The following is an 18,042-nucleotide window of genomic DNA, read 5'->3' on the forward strand; positions in this document are numbered from 1 at the left end:
TTGTTAACAAACTACAGTTTTGGCAAGTCAGTTAGGACATCTACTTTGTGCATGACACAAGTTATTTTTCACTATCACAATTCCAGTGGGTCAAAGTTTACATATACTAAGTTGACTCTGCCTTTAAACAGCTTGGAAAATTCCAGAAAATGATGTCATGGCTTTAGAACCTTCTGATAGGCTAATTGACATAATTTGAGTCAATTGGAGGTGTACCTGTGGATGTATTTCAAGGCCTACCTTCAAACTCAGTGCCTCTTTGCTTGGCATAATGGGAAAATCCAAAGAAATCAGCCAAGACCTCAGAAGAAAAAACAATTGTAGACCTCCACAAGTCTGGTTCAACCTTGGGAGCAATTTCCAAACGCCTGAAGGTACCACGTTCATCTGTACAAACAATAGTACGTAAGTATAAACACCATGGGACCACGCAGCTGTCATACCGTTCAGGAAGTAGACTCATTCTGTCTCCTAGAGATGAACATACTTTGGTGCGAAATGTGCAAATCAATCCCAGAACAACAGCAAAGGACCTTGTGAAGATGCTGGAGAAAACAGGTACAAAGTGTCTATATTCACAGTAAAACTAGTCCTATCTCGATTTAACCTGGAAGGCTGCTCAGCAAGGAAGAAGCCACTGCTCAAAACCGCCATAAAAAGCCAGACTACAGTTTGCACCTGCACATGGGGACAAAGGTTGTACTTTTTGGAGAAACTTCCTCTTGTTTGATGAAACAAAAATATATATTTTTGGCCATAATGACAATCGTTATGTTTGGAGGAAAAAGGGGGATGCTTGCAAGCCGAAGAACACCATCCCAACCTTGAAGCAGCATCATGTTGTGGGGGTGCTTTGCTGCAGAAGGGACTGGTGCACTTTAAAAAAATAGATGGCATCATGAGGTAGGAAAAATATGTGGATATATTGAAGCAACATCTCAAGACATTAGTCAGGAAGTTAAAGCTTGGTCGCAAATAGGTCTTCTAAATGGACAATGACCCCAAGCATACTTCCAAAAGTTGTGGAAAAATGGCTTAAGTACAACAAAGTCAAGGTATTGAAGGGGCCATCACAAAACCCTGACCTCAATCCTATAGAAAATTTGTGGGCAGAACTGAAAAAGCGTGTGCGAGCAAAGAGGCCAAAATTCACCCAATGTATTGTGAGAAGCTTGTGGAAGGCTACTCAAAACGTTTGAGGCAAGTTAAACAATTTAAAGGCAATACAACCAAATACTAATTGAGTGCATGTAAACTTCTGACCCACTGGGAATGTGATGAAATAAATAAAAGCTAAAATAAATCATTCTCTCAACTATTATTCTGACATTTCACATTGGTGATCCTAACTGACCCTAAAACAGGGCATTTTTACTAGGATTAAATGTCAGGAATTGTGAAAATTGAGTTTAAACGTAATTGGCTAAGGTGTATGTAAACTTCCGACTTCAACTGTAAGTACAAATACCGATACAATTTACTTTGCATTTAGTAGTACAACAGCACAAGTAAGGAATGAATGTTAGAACACATTCTTCTTGGCCATGGGCATTCTGAAGCGCCGGCCAGAGGGAAGCCTCTCAAACTGATGGTGTGGAGAGGGTGGGAGGGGTCGCCAATGACAGCCAGTGCCTTCCTTTTGGTTGCCTTGCTGAACAAACTGCTCAAATGTGACTGTGGTTGACCAACTACTTTGCTGGCTGTGTTTACTATTCTGGTCTGTTTTCTTTTACTCCTCATGTTCAAATGACCAGACTGTCATATTGAATGTGAGGATCCTCTTCACCAGCTCAGATTACCAGACTGTCATATTGAATGTGAGGATCCTCTCCACCAGCTCAGATTACCAGACTGTCATATTGAATGTGAGGATCCTCTTCACCAGCTCAGATTACCAGACTGTCATATTGAATGTGAGGTTGCTCCTCCACCAGCTCAGATTACCAGACTGTCTTATTGAATGTGAGGATCCTCTTCACCAGCTCAGATTACCAGACTGTCATAATGAACGTGAGGATGCTCTCCACCAGACTGCTGTACATCCTCCAGAACATCCTGGCTGACCCCAAACCCCTTCAATTTCCTGATTTAAAAACAGGCGCTGACTTGCTTTGTATTTATTTTAAGTCTGTATTCTCTGTAAAACTCATATTGTTATCAATTTGTGTCCCTGGGTATTTGAAACACTGGTTGGTCGTTCAGAGACAGTGGTTGAGACATTAGCAGGTTGTTGCCATTGATGATGATCTCCTTTGTCTCTTCCACATTGATGTGGAGGGCACTTGACCGGCACCATTCTTGAAGGTTGTTGGTCTGTTTATAAATAGCTGTCCCCATCTGACGTAGCATCTTTAATAAAGAGTTCTACCAGAGCCATGTCATCCGCGTACTTGAAAAGGCTCACATTGTTTCCTTGGAGATAAAGACTAACAACGGTGAAATGACACAGCCCTGGGGCGCCCCTGTGTTCAGGGTCAGTTCATCAGAGAGGGGACACAGCCCTGGGTCCCCCTGTTTTCAGGATCAGTTCATCAGAGAGGGGACACAACCCTGGGGTCCCCCTGTGTTCAGGGTCAGTTCATCAGAGAGAGGACACAGCCCTGGGGCCCCCCTGTGTTCAGGATCAGTTCATCAGAGAGGGCCCATTCACGAGGACCCTCTGTGGGCGATCAGTTGAAGTCCTTCATCCAAATTGCCAGGCCTCCGTTGACGTTCAGGTCCAGTAGTTGTTTCAGCAGTGTGTGGTTTTGCATTGTATTGAAAGCTGAACTAAAATCAATAAATAAAATGTGATATGATTTAGCATTTTGAAGGTGACTAGCCACCATGTTCACCAAGGTGAGTGTAGCATCCTCAGTCCCCCTCTGCCTTATAGGAACAAAAATTAAAAATGATATTGTGCGAAATAGAATGCAATTGGGTGAATCATGACAAAATATGATAATGTTGAAAGCCTGGGCAGATGCCAAGTGCAGGCAATGGCAAATCTTGAGGAACAGGCTGTCTTACCGTAGTGAGTTAGGTTATAGGACAACATTTATTTATTTAAAAAAACTTTTTTTTACTTGCCATATTGTATTTACTTAGCCACCATGACCTCATTTGCTCACATTGTATATAGACTTATTTTTCTACTGTAAGACGCATCATAGCATTAGTATCAACCAACCCTACTGGGTAAGACGCATCATAGCATTAGTATCGACCAACCCTACTGGGTAAGACGCATCATAGCATTCTCTGTTGCAATCGACTGCAAAGATAGCCTGCAGAGTTCTGTCCTACTATCCAGGTCTGTACCCAAACAATTTGAACTTCTACTTTTAAAAATCCACCTCTCTAAAAACAAGTCTCTCACCGTTGCCACCTACTATAGACCACCCTCTGCCCCCAGCTGTGCTCTGGACACCATATGTGAACTGATTGCCCCCCATCTATCTTCAGAGCTCGTGCTGCTAGGCGACCTAAACTGGAAAATGCTTAACACCCCAGCCATTCTACAATCTAAGTTTGATGCCCTCAATCTCACACAAATGATCAATGAACCTACCAGGTACCTCCCCAAAGCCTTAAACACGGGCACCCTCATAGATATCATCCTAATCAACTTGCCCTCTAAATACACCTCTGCTGTCTTCAACCAAGATCTCAGCGATCACTGCCTCATTGCCTGCATCCGTAATGGGTCAGCGGTCAAACGACCTCCACTCATCACTGTAAAACGCTCCCTGAAACACTTCAGCGAGCAGGCCTTTCTAATCGACCTGACCGGGGTATCCTGGAAGGATATTGATCTCATCCCGTCAGTAGAGGATGCCCGGATATTTTTTTAAATTCCTTCCTAACCATCTTAAATAAACATGCCCCATTCAAGAAATTTAGAACCAGGAACAGATATAGCCCTTGGTTCTCCCCAGACCTGACTGCCCTTAACCAACACAAAAACATCCTATGGCGTTCTGCATTAGCATCGAACAGCCCCCGTGATATGCAGCTGTTCAGGGAAGCTAGAAACCATTATACACAGGCAGTTAGAAAAGCCAAGGCTAGCTTTTTCAAGCAGAAATTTGCTTCCTGCAACACTAACTCAAAAAATTCTGGGACACTGTAAAGTCCATGGAGAATAACAACACCTCCTCCCAGCTGCCCACTGCACTGAAGATAGGAAACACTGTCACCACTGATAAATCCACCATAATTGAGAATTTCAATAAGCATTTTTCTACCGCTGGCCATGCTTTCCACCTGGCTACTCCTACCCCGGTCAACAGCACTGCACCCCCCCACAGCAACTCGCCCAAGCCTTCCCCATTTCTCCTTCTCCCAAATCCGTTCAGCTGAAAATCTGGACCCCTACAAATCAGCCGGGCTAGACAATCTGGACCCTTTCTTTCAAAAATTATCTTCCGAAATTGTTGCCATCCCTATTATTAGCCTGTTCAACCTCTCTTTCGTGTCGTCTGAGATTCCCAAAGATTGGAAAGCAGCTGCGGTCATCCCCCTCTTCAAAGGGGGGGACACTCTTGACCCAAACTACTACAGACCTATATCTATCCTACCATGCCTTTCTAAGGTCTTCGAAAGCCAAGTCAACAAACAGATTACTGACCATTTTGAATCTAACCATACCTTCTCTGCTATGCAATCTGGTTTCAGAGCTGGTGATGGGTGCACCTCAGCCACGCTCAAGGTCCTAAACGATATCTTAACCGCCATCGATAAGAAACATTACTGTGCAGCCGTATTCATTGATCTGGCCAAGGCTTTCGACTCTGTCAATCACCACATCCTCATCGGCAGACTCGACAGCCTTGGTTTCTCAAATGATTGCCTCGCCTGGTTCACCAACTACTTCTCTGATAGAGTTCAGTGTGTCAAATCGGAGGGTCTGCTGTCCGGACCTCTGGCACTCTATGGGGGTGCCACAGGGTTCAATTCTTGGACCGACTCTCTTCTCTGTATACATCAATGAGGTCGCTCTTGCTGCTGGTGAGTCTCTGATCCACCTCTACGCAGACGACACCATTCTGTATACTTCCGGCCCTTCTTTGGACACTGTGTTAACAACCCTCCAGGCAGGCTTCAATGCCATACAACTCTCCTTCCGTGGCCTCCAATTGCTCTTAAATACAAGTACAACTAAATGCATGCTCTTCAACCGATCGCTACCTGCACCTACCCGCCTGTCCAACATCACTACTCTGGACGGCTCTGACTTAGAATACGTGGACAACTACAAATACTTAGGTGTCTGGTTAGACTGTAAACTCTCCTTCCAGACCCATATCAAACATCTCCAATCCAAAGTTCAATCTAGAATTGGCTTCCTATTTCGCAACAAAGCATCCTTCGCTCTTGCTGCCAAACATACCCTTGTAAAACTGACCATCCTACCAATCCTTGACTTTGGCGATGTCATTTACAAAATAGCCTCCAATACCCTACTCAACAAATTGGATGCAGTCTATCACAGTGCCATCCGTTTTGTCACCAAAGCCCCATATACTACCCACCATTGCGACCTGTATGCTCTCGTTGGCTGGCCCTCGCTTCATACTCGTCGCCAAACCCACTGGCTCCATGTCATCTACAAGACCCTGCTAGGTAAAGTCCCCCCTTATCTCAGCTCGCTGGTCACCATAGCATCTCCCACCTGTAGCACACGCTCCAGCAGGTATATCTCTCTAGTCACCCCCAAAACCAATTCTTTCTTTGGCCGCCTCTCCTTCCAGTTGTCTGCTGCCAATGACTGGAACGAACTACAAAAATCTCTGAAACTGGAAACACTTATCTCCCTCACTAGCTTTAAGCACCAACTGTCAGAGCAGCTCACAGATTACTGCACCTGTACATAGCCCACCTATAATTTAGCCCAAACAACTACCTCTTTCCCTACTGTATTTTATTTATTTATTTATTTATTTTGCTTCTTTGCACCCCATTATTTTTAATTTCTGCTTTGCACATTCTTCCTTTGCAAATCTACCATTCCAGTGTTTTACTTGCTATATTGTATTTACTTTGCCACCATGGCCTTTTTTTGCCTTTACCTCCCTTCTCACCTCATTTGCTCACATCGTATATAGACTTGTTTATACTGTATTATTGACTGTATGTTTGTTTTACTCCATGTGTAACTCTGTGTCGTTGTATCTGTCGAACTGCTTTGCTTTATCTTGGCCAGGTCGCAATTGTAAATGAGAACTTGTTCTCAACTTGCCTACCTGGTTAAATAAAGGTGAAATAAATTAAAATAAAAAATGAGTATCGACCAACCCTATGGGGTAAGACGCATCATAGCATTAGTATCGACCAACCCTATGGGGTAAGACGCATCATAGCATTAGTATCGACCAACCTTACTGGGTAAGACGCATCATAGCATTAGTTCCAACCAACCCTATGGGGTAAGACGCATCATAGCATTAGCATTAGTATGATAGCATAGCATTAGTATCGACCAACCCTACGGGGTAAGACGGTGGCACTGTGCTATCCTCACAGCGGGCAAAGAAGGTGTTTAGATTGTCTGGAAGCAAGACGTAGGTGTCCGTGACTTGGCTGGTTTTCCTTTTGTGGTCCGTGATTGTCTGTAGACCCTGCCACATACGTCTTGCGTCTGAGCCGTTGATTTGCGACTCCATTTTTTCTCTATACTGACATTTCGCTTGTTTGATTGCCTTGCGGAGTGAATAACTATTCATATTCCCAGTCAACCTTCCATGGTTAAATGCGGTGGTTCGCACTTTGTTTTGCGCGAATTCCGCCATCTATCAATGTTTTCTGGTTAGGGTAGGTTTTAATAGTCACAGTAGGTACAACATCTCTTATACTCTTCCTTATAAACTCACTCACCGACTCAGCGTATACGCCAATATTATTCTGAGGCTACCCGGAACATGTCCCAGTCCATATGATCAAAACAATCTTGAAGCGTCGATTCTGATTGGCCAGACCAGCTTTGAATAGTCCTTAGCACGGGTACATCCTGTTTTGAGTTTGCCTATAGAAAGGGAGGAGAAAAATGGAGTCGTGATCAGATTTGCCCGAAAGGAGGACGAAGGAGGGCCTTGAATGCATCACGGAAATTAGAGCAGCAGTGATCCGGTGTTTTACCGGCGAGAGTGCTACTGTCAATATGACTGCGGCAAATGGCTTGCTTGCATATAGGCCTACTGTAGCTCTGATTGGCTATGGCGCACTGCTCTGTGGCCTGGACAAGACACATTTTTATTGCTCTGGAATTGTCACATGCCTTACTCTATCATTCCAAAACCTTCTATGGAAGTATGAAAAATGGTCTGCCCCTGAGGTCTCAATCCATTGCATCTGCCTATGTCACTCTTCCGCATCTGCGGTGAAAGGTGACAGAGTTAGACTGGTGTTTGTCAGACCATGAGGCATCTCGAAAATCGGTATTCTCACAAAATTGTCTGTAGCGTACGAACGGTTTGGCTTACAAACTATTATGAACCATCTATGGAGAAATGAGACTCCCACAAACACAATGGTGTTCTCCAACCCCCACAAGCGTCTTGGGACTCGTCTGAAGTTGGACCAGCCAATCTGACAACTTCTATATGTGGTGTCCTAACAGTTTGGGCTACACACACCATCTGTGGAAAGGTGAGACTCTCACAAACACGTACATGTCGGTTGTTTTACAAGAGCAAAAATCCACAAAGCCGAAATCGGAGCACAAGTCAGAATTGGGGCTAGCAACCGTAGATGGGCCAGGCTGTACATGCACATTTCCAGATATCATCAACAGTAATACAATCAGGGCGCGGCAGAGGACTGAGAGAGCTCTGCAATGTTGATTTATGACATTTGATTGTGCATCAGATGGCAACAAGGTCATATTGTACAGCAATTTCATCAGGTAACATTAATACAAACCCGGCGAGAGGTGGTTAAAATAGGATGGGAGGCAAGAGTCTGTGTAACCAATAGAGGGTCAGTCGCGAGTGTGCGAACAAACACATTCCCACAGTCCCACGGCTGGGTAAACAAGCAAGTTCATAGTCAACAAAGCGTGCAGGAGTCATGAGGCAAATACCTTAAAGGACAAGAGAAATTATGTAATGACTTGGGGCCATTGTAAGTTCAAAGAGTCACTCGTCCCAACAAGATAACTTGAGAGAGTAGCTCTCTAGGTCTATACTAGTTAATTAAAGCGTTTCTGAGTAAGCTCACATAATAAGCTTCAAGTTAATTAGCCTCCCTAAAATTCTGATCAGTCCAAAGTCTGCGGTGTGTGTGTAAGTGCATATGTGCTGGAGGTGAGCAAAAGCTTGGGAGAGACAGAAGGGGGGAGTGTGGCGGGGGTACCTGTACCAGACAAGGGGAGACAGGCCAGGGCAGACGGTGAACAGATCGCCAGGTGTAATCCAAGCACCAGGCAACCGGAGTAGGTTTCACACACTAGTGGGAGAAGTTTTTGTTGTGAAGCTGAGTAGGACAAGTCGTGTTCAACCTTACCAAACAGGTGTGTGGTGGAGCAGATAAGTTCAAAGTGAAAAAGCTGAACGAAACACATGAAGACAACCAAGACACCGGTAAAATGGCTAAATTCCAAAGCCAAATCAAACAGCTAGTCAAGTCATTACCTGATCACTGATGTAATGTTAATGAGATATTAAGTGACTCTCAGTACAGTGTTAGTCTTGTCCTGAACAATCTTTATGTTCTCTTGTATCTATCTTCCAGAGAGTGGGACCAAAGATGCTGGACCATGAAGGGAAGGAGGTCCCAGGAAACAGAGGATATAAATACTTTGGAGCAGCTAAAGACCTGCCTGGAGTCAGAGAGCTGTTTGAGAAAGAACGTAGGTTTACTGGCAATTGATACTCCATGGATGATATCCAGTTTAGGTTAATACCATGTTTGATACCACTATGGAATGTGTACTGATCACCCCCCCAGCCATCCCTCCCCCCAGGAAGAGCAGAGCGGAGCTAATGAAGGACATCGATGCTGAGTACTACGGATACAGAGATGAGGATGATGGGGCGCTGGTCCCTCTGGAGCAAGAGTACGAAAAAGAAGGTAGTCCCCTGCTCTGTAACACCCCTCTGCAGTAGATGAATATCCTCCCTGCTAGGTGACACCCCTCTGCAGTAGATGAATATCCTCCCTGCTGGGTGACACCCCTCTGCAGTATATTAATATCCTCCCTGCTGGGTGACACCCCTCTGCAGTAGATTAATATCCTCCCTGCTGGGTGACACCCCTCTACAGTATATTAAGATCCTCCCTGCTGGGTGACACCCCTCTACAGTATATTAAGATCCTCCCTGCTGGGTGACACCCCTCTACAGTATATGAATATCCTCCCTGCTGGGTGACACCCCTCTGCAGTAGATTAATATCCTCCCTGCTGGGTGACACCCCTCTACAGTATATTAAGATCCTCCCTGCTGGGTGACACCCCTCTGCAGTAGATGAATATCCTCCCTGCTGGGTGACACCCCTCTGCAGTAGATGAATATCCTCCCTGCTGGGTGACACCCCTCTACAGTATATTAATATCCTCCCTGCTGGGTGACACCCCTCTGCAGTAGATTAATATCCTCCCTGCTGGGTGACACCCCTCTGCAGTAGATGAATATCCTCCCTGCTGCGTGACACCCCTCTGCAGTAGATTAATATCCTCCCTGCTGGGTGACACCCCTCTGCAGTAGATGAATATCCTCCCTGCTGGGTGACACCCCTCTACAGTATATTAATATCCTCCCTGCTGGGTGACACCCCTCTGCAGTAGATTAATATCCTCCCTGCTGGGTGACACCCCTCTGCAGTAGATGAATATCCTCCCTGCTGGGTGACACCCCTCTGCAGTAGATGAATATCCTCCCTGCTGGGTGACACCCCTCTGCAGTAGATGAATATCCTCCCTGCTGGGTGACACCCCTCTGCAGTAGATGAATATCCTCCCTGCTGGGTGACACCCCTCTGCAGTAGATGAATATCCTCCCTGCTGGGTGACACCCCTCTGCAGTATATTAATATCCTCCCTGCTGCGTGACACCCCTCTGCAGTAATATCCTCCCTGCTGGGTGACACCCCTCTGCAGTAATATCCTCCCTGCTGGGTGACACCCCTCTACAGTATATGAATATCCTCCCTGCTGGGTGACACCCCTCTACAGTATATTAATATCCTCCCTGCTGGGTGACACCCCTCTGCAGTAATATCCTCCCTGCTGGGTGACACCCCTCTGCAGTATATTAATATCCTCCCTGCTGGGTGACACCCCTCTGCAGTAATATCCTCCCTGCTGCGTGACACCCCTCTGCAGTAATATCCTCCCTGCTGGGTGACACCCCTCTGCAGTATATTAATATCCTCCCTGCTGGGTGACACCCCTCTACAGTATATTAATATCCTCCCTGCTGGGTGACACCCCTCTGCAGTATATTAATATCCTCCCTGCTGGGTGACACCCCTCTGCAGTATATTAATATCCTCCCTGCTGGGTGACACCCCTCTACAGTATATTAATATCCTCCCTGCTGGGTGACACCCCTCTGCAGTATATTAATATCCTCCCTGCTGGGGGACACCCCTCTACAGTATATTAATATCCTCCCTGCTGGGTGACACCCCTCTGCAGTATATTAATATCCTCCCTGCTGGGTGACACCCCTCTGCAGTAGATGAATATCCTCCCTGCTGGGTGACACCCCTCTGCAGTAGATTAATATCCTCCCTGCTGGGTGACACCCCTCTGCAGTATATTAATATCCTCCCTGCTGGGTGACACCCCTCTGCAGTAGATTTATATCCTCCCTGATGGGTGATACCCCTCTGCAGTAGATTAATATCCTCCCTGCTGGGTGACACCCCTCTGCAGTAGATTTATATCCTCCCTGATGGGTGACACCCCTCTGCAGTATATTAATATCCTCCCTGCTGGGTGACACCCCTCTACAGTATATTAATATCCTCCCTGCTGGGTGACACCCCTCTACAGTAGATGAATATCCTCCCTGCTGGGTGACACCCCTCTGCAGTAGATTAATATCCTCCCTGCTGGGTGACACCCCTCTGCAGTATATTAATATCCTCCCTGCTGGGTGACACCCCTCTGCAGTAGATTTATATCCTCCCTGATGGGTGACACCCCTCTGCAGTATATTAATATCCTCCCTGCTGGGTGACACCCCTCTACAGTATATTAATATCCTCCCTGCTGGGTGACACCCCTCTACAGTATATTAATATCCTCCCTGCTGGGTGACACCCCTCTACAGTATATTAAGATCCTCCCTGCTGGGTGACACCCCTCTGCAGTAGATGAATATCCTCCCTGCTGGGTGACACCCCTCTGCAGTAGATGAATATCCTCCCTGATGGGTGACACCCCTCTGCAGTAGATTAATATCCTCCCTGCTGGGTGACACCCCTCTGCAGTAGATGAATATCCTCCCTGCTGGGTGACACCCCTCTGCAGTAGATTAATATCCTCCCTGCTGGGTGACACCCCTCTACAGTATATTAATATCCTCCCTGCTGGGTGACACCCCTCTGCAGTATATTAATATCCTCCCTGCTGGGTGACACCCCTCTGCAGTAGATTTATATCCTCCCTGATGGGTGACACCCCTCTGCAGTATATTAATATCCTCCCTGCTGGGTGACACCCCTCTACAGTATATTAATATCCTCCCTGCTGGGTGACACCCCTCTACAGTATATTAATATCCTCCCTGCTGGGTGACACCCCTCTACAGTATATTAAGATCCTCCCTGCTGGGTGACACCCCTCTGCAGTAGATGAATATCCTCCCTGCTGGGTGACACCCCTCTGCAGTAGATGAATATCCTCCCTGCTGGGTGACACCCCTCTGCAGTAGATTAATATCCTCCCTGCTGGGTGACACCCCTCTACAGTATATTAATATCCTCCCTGCTGGGTGACACCCCTCTACAGTATATTAATATCCTCCCTGCTGCGTGACACCCCTCTGCAGTAGATGAATATCCTCCCTGCTGGGTGACACCCCTCTGCAGTAGATTAATATCCTCCCTGCTGGGTGTGTGGTACTGAGGCCATGGTGAGGAGTAGGGCAGGTCAGTCAGGAGTCCTCCTGTGTCTCTGGAAAGGGACCGTGCCAGCACAAGACTTTAGTAAAGATGACTCTAGGTTATGACATTAGCCTTCCCCTCTGTTGTCCCAGGTTGTACCATTAGTCTTCCCCTCTGTTGACATTAGCCTTCCCCTCTGTTGTGACATTAGCCTTCCCTCTGTTGTGACATTAGCCTTCCCCTCTGCTGTTCCCCTCTGTTGTGACATTAGCCTTCCCCTCTGTTGTGACATTAGCCTTCCCCTCTGTTGTGACATTAGCCTTCCCCTCTGTTGTGACATTAGCCTTCCCCTCTGTTGTGACATTAGCCTTCCCCTCTGTTGTGACATTAGCCTTCCCCTCTGTTGTCCCAGGTTGTGACATTAGCCTTCCCCTCTGTTGTGACATTAGTCTTCCCCTCTGTTGTCCCAGGTTGTAACATTAGCCTTCCCCTCTGTTGTCCCAGGTTGTGACATTAGTCTTCCGCTCTGTTGTGACATTAGTCTTCCCCTCTGTTGTGACATTAGTCTTCCCCTCTGTTGTCCCAGGTTGTGACATTAGTCTTCCCCTCTGTTGTGACATTAGTTTTCCCCTCTGTTGTGACATTAGCCTTCCCCTCTGCTGTCCCAGGTTGTGACATTAGCATTCCCCTCTGTTGTGGCATTAGCCTTCCCCTCTGTTGTCCCAGGTTGTACCAATAGTCTTCCCCTCTGTTGTGACATTAGCCTTCCCCTCTGTTGTGACATTAGCCTTCCCCTCTGTTGTGACATTAGCCTTCCCCTATGTTGTCCCAGGTTGTGACATTAGCCTTCCCCTCTGCTGTTCCCCTCTGTTGTTCCCCTCTGTTGTGACATTAGCCTTCCCCTCTGTTGTGACATTAGCCTTCCCCTCTGTTGTGACATTAGCCTTCCCCTCTGTTGTGACATTAGCCTTCCCCTCTGTTGTGACATTAGCCTTCCCCTCTATTGTCCCAGGTTGTGACATTAGCCTTACCCTCTGTTGTCCCAGGTTGTAACATTAGCCTTCCCCTCTGTTGTGACATTAGCCTTCCCCTCTGCTGTCCCAGGTTGTGACATTAGCATTCCCCTCTGTTGTGACATTAGCCTTCCCCTCTGTTGTCCCAGGTTGTGACATTAGCCTTCCCCTCTGCTGTCCCAGGTTGTGACATTAGCCTTCCCCTTTGCTGTCCGAGGTTGTGACATTAGCCTTCCCCTCTGCTGTCCCAGGTTGTGACATTAGTCTTCCCCTCTGTTGTCCCAGGTTGTGACATTAGCCTTCTGGCCTCTATAGCCTCAACTAGAGGATGGTGGCCTCTATAGCCTCAACTAGAGGAGGCTGGCCTCTATAGCCTCAACTAGAGGAGGCTGGCCTCTAGCCTCAACTAGAGGAGGCTGGCCTCTAGCCTCAACTAGAGGAGGCTGGCCTCTAGCCTCAACTAGAGGAGGCTGGCCTCTATAGCCTCAACTAGAGGAGGCTGGCCTCTAGCCTCAACTAGAGGAGGCTGGCCTCTAGCCTCAACTAGAGGAGGCTGGCCTCTAGCCTCAACTTTAGCCTCTAGCCTCAACTAGAGGAGGCTGGCTTCTAGCCTCAACTAGAGGAGGCTGGCCTCTAGACTCAACTCAAATCTCTCATTCACTCTCCATGTCTCCTGCTTTCTGTTTCATCATGATATTATGGAAAAAAGCAGTATTGTTGGTGTCATGGTATCTCTCCCCTGAATTTGTGCCTTAAACAACCCAATACACAATACTTAGCCCAATACACAATATTTAGCCAATACACAATATTTAAGACAATATACAATATTTAGCCCAATACAGCCCAATGCACAATTCTTAGCCCAATAAGGGGCGGCAGGTAGCCTAGTGGTTTGAGTGCTGGGCCAGTAACCGAAGGGTTGCTAGATCAAATCCCCGAGCTGACAAAGTTAAACATCTGTCATTCTGCCCCTGAACAGGCAGTTAACCCACTGTTCCTAGGCTGTCATTGTAAATAAGAATTTGTTCTTAACTGATTTGCCTAGTTAAATAAAGATTTAAAAAACCCCACAAAAAACAATACTTAACCCGATACAACCCAATACACAATTAACCCACTTGAACCCAATACTTAACCCAATACTTAACCCAATACTTAACCCAATACTTAACCCAATACTACACAATACTTAACCCAATACTTAGGCCAATCAAATCACATTTTATTTGTCACATGCAGTGAAAGGCTTACTTACAAGCCCTTAACCAACAATGCAGTTAAAAAAAGTATGACAAAAAATGAAAGTGCAGCAGTAAATAATAGCAGGCTATATACAGATGGTAATTTGTACATCTAGGTAGAATTATTAAAGTGACTATGCATAGATAACAGAGTAGCAACGTAGGGAGGGGGTTGGGGGCAATGCAAATTGTCTGGGTCGCCATTTCATTAGCTGTTCAGGAGTCTTATAGCTTGGGGGTAGAAGCTAGAGAGAACCAGAGAGAACAGTCTATGACAAGGGTGACTGGAGTCTTTTACCATTTTTAGGGCCCTTCCTCTGACATCTCTTGGTATAGAGGTGCTGGATGGCAGGCAGCTTGGCCCCGGTGATGTACTGGGCCGTACGCACTACCCTGTACGCACTACCCTCTGTCGTGCCATGCGGTCAGAAGCCGAGCAGTTGCCGTACCAGGCAGTGATGCAACCAGTCAGGATGCTCTCGATGTTGCAGCTGTAAAACCTTTTGAGAATCTGAGGACCCATGCCAAATCTTTTCAGTCTCCTGAGGGGGAATAGGTTAGTCGTGCCCTTTTCACGACTGTCTTGGTGTGCTTGGGCCATGTTAGTTTGTTGAGGTGGACGCTCTCAACCTGCTCCACTACAGCCCCGTCGATGAGAATGGGGACGTGCTCGGTCCTCTTTTTCCTGTTGTCACAATCATCTCCTTAGTCTTGGTTACGTTGAGGGAGAGGTTGTTATTCTGGCACCACCCGGCCAGGTCTCTGACCTCCTCCCAATAGGCTGTCTCGTCGTTGTCGGTGATCAGGCCTACCACTGTTGTATCGTCTGCAAACTTAATGATGGTTTTGGAGTCGTGCCTGGCCATGCAGTTGTGGGTGAACAGGGAGGTCAGGAGGGTACTGAGCACGCACCCCTGAGGGCCCCTGTGTTGAGGATCAGCGTGGCGGATGTATTGTTACCTACCCTTACCACCTGGGGGCGGCCCGTCAGGAAGTCCAGGATCCAGTTGCTTAGGGAGGTGTTTAGTCCCAGGATCCTTACTTTAGTGATGAGCTTTGAGGGTACTATGGTGTTGAATGCTGAGCTGTAGTCAATGTATAGCATTCTCACGTAAGTGTTCCCCTTGACCAGTTGGGAAAGGGCAGTGTGGAGTGCAATAGCGATTGCATCATCTGAGGATCTGTTTGGGAGGTATGCAAATTGGAGTGGGTCTAGGGTTTCTGGGATAATGGCATTGATGTGAGCCATGGCCAGCCTTTCAAAGCACTTTCTGGCTACAGACGTGAGTGCTACCGGTCACTAGTCATTTAGGCAAGTTACCTTAGTGTTCTTGGGCACAGGGACTATGGTGGTCTGCTTGAAACATGTTGGTATTACAGACTCCGTCAGGGAGGGGTTGAAATTGTGTTCAAAACAAGTTACAAACAAAATAGCATGGTTGGTTAAGAGCCAATAAGACGGCAGCCATCCCCTCCGGCGCCATCTTCACTAGTCCAATACTTAACCCAATACTACACAATACTTAGCCCAAAACAACCCTGTACTTAAACCAATACTTAGCCCAATACTTAACCCAATACTACACAATACTTAGCCCAAAACAACCCTGTACTTAAACCAATACTTAGCCCAATATTTAACCCAATACTACACAATACTTAGCCCAAAACAACCCTGTACTTAAACCAATACTTAGCCCAATATTTAACCCAATACTACACAATACTCAGCACAATATAACCTAAGACACAGTACTTGGCCCAATACACAATACTTACAACCCAATACACTATACTTACAACCAATACACTATACTTACAACCCAATACACTATACTTACAACCCAATACACTATACTTACAACCCAATACACTATACTTACAACCCAATACACTATACTTACAACCCAATACACTATACTTACAACCCAATACACTATACTTACAACCCAATACACTATACTTACAACCCAATACACTATACTTACAACCCAATACACTATACTTAACCCAATACACTATACTTTACGCAATACACTATACTTAACCCAATACACAATACTTACAACCCAATACACTCTACTTAAGCCAATACACAATACTTACAACCCAATACACTATACTTAACTCAGTACACAATACTTGGCCCAATACACAATACTTACAACCCAATACACTATACTTGGCCCAATACACAATACTTAACCCAATACTTAACCCAATACACTACACATAACCCAATACAACTCTACTTTACACAATACTTAACCCAATATTCTATACATAACTCAATACTCAATAACTCTATATTTAACCCTAACCCAATACACATGGTCGCCTCAAGAAACGTGTGTGTGTGTCAGTGATATTGAAGGCAGTGGAGAAATGGAAAACGGAGAGAGAAGCGCGTCTTGCAGGAGGAAGAGAGGAGGTCGAGGAAGAGGAGGAACATATGTATGCTGTAAAGGAGGATGAGGTGAATATCAGTCAAAACATACGGACTCTGGTCCCATTTACTGGCCATTTAAAGTCAAAAGGTATTCCCATGTGTGGCCTACTTGTAGGCATAACATTTATCTGTCTGTCAGCATTCAGATGATAACCTAACGTTTTGATCTGTCTCTCAGCATTCAGATGACGAGACTAGAGAACAGATGGAAGGAGAGGATGGAACTCTCACATCCTTTATCGCTCACGTTCCTGTGCCGTCTCAGAAAGAGGTGCCTGCATTCACACACAGATCTCTAGACTGTAGAAAGTCATGTTCCAACTAGTCTGAGTGTGGCTCAGTATATTAATGCTAATCTATTAGTATGTAAATCTCTGTTTCCAGATTGGGGATGGTTAGAGCTAGTTTAATGATATGTCTTTGATCCTCTTCAGATTGAGTAGGGTTAAGTTAAAAACATGCCCAGGAACTTAGTAGTCGACAAAGTATTTTTTAAACGCTTTGGGCTGGATTTGTTAATGTGTAATTCATACATACATAATCTATGAGCAGACTTACTGTTTTACCTCAATTAGGAATGAAATCCCTAGTTTGAAGGTGACTGTTTTCTGGAAACTGCGGCACCATTTTTCCCTATATTGGCCAGCACCCTAGCAGTTCGAATTCTAGCCAATGAGCTTCAGCCCCTCGCCATTTGAGTGACAGCTAGCAAGAGGCACATCATACACACACACAGCAGAGCGATGACGTACAGTGTTTTCTGGGACGTGGACGCTACTTTCAGAACTACTGGCTAAGAGCCTCTTGAATAAATCTTTGTTTCTAGATTGAGGAGGCGTTGGTGAGAAGGAAGAAGATGGAGCTCCTTCAGAAGTACGCCAGTGAGACCCTGATGGCCCAAAGTGAGGAGGCCAAGACACTACTGGGGCTGTAGTGGAGAGATGGAGATCTAGGACTGAATAGGCTGTAGTGGAGAGAGGGAGGAGAGATCTATCTATAGGTCTAGGGCTGAAGGACTGTATTAATGTTGGGATGAGGTGTCATGGCCTGCTTTTCCCAGACTATATAACCAGCTCCTTCTTATTCTTAGTGCTAGTACTAAACTAATCAGAGATTTGGCTGTAGCAGGAACAGACCTAGGACCAGGTTAGTCATGTGAATGGGATAATGTCTTGTTTGGTCTGTTGGAGGTACAGAACCACATTGTGTTATATCATGATGTAATGTTACAAGCCTTGTAAATAAATCACTTTTTTTTTTACAATTTTACATTTTCCGAAGTAAACTCTATTTTCATCTGAATAAA

At 45.9% G+C, this 18,042-nt stretch overlaps 1 protein-coding gene across 1 annotated transcript in view; it reads left to right on the top strand.

Annotated features, from left to right (window-relative positions):
- Positions 1–18,042, top strand: part of isy1 (ISY1 spliceosome associated protein) — a 39,087-nt gene extending 21,045 nt beyond the window's left edge. Inside the window, exons 6-10 of the mRNA XM_036950999.2 lie at positions 8,710–8,827; positions 8,926–9,048; positions 16,651–16,763; positions 16,915–17,007; positions 17,563–18,042. Of these exons, the coding sequence (XP_036806894.1) occupies positions 8,710–8,827; positions 8,926–9,048; positions 16,651–16,763; positions 16,915–17,007; positions 17,563–17,670 (555 nt within the window). The 3' untranslated portion in view covers positions 17,671–18,042. The remainder of the gene's footprint in view (positions 1–8,709; positions 8,828–8,925; positions 9,049–16,650; positions 16,764–16,914; positions 17,008–17,562) is intronic.

The sequence above is a fragment of the Oncorhynchus mykiss genome, chromosome 17 (genome assembly GCF_057628025.1).
Source record: "Oncorhynchus mykiss isolate SJ-2025 chromosome 17, ASM5762802v1, whole genome shotgun sequence".
Lineage (NCBI taxonomy): Eukaryota > Metazoa > Chordata > Actinopteri > Salmoniformes > Salmonidae > Oncorhynchus > Oncorhynchus mykiss.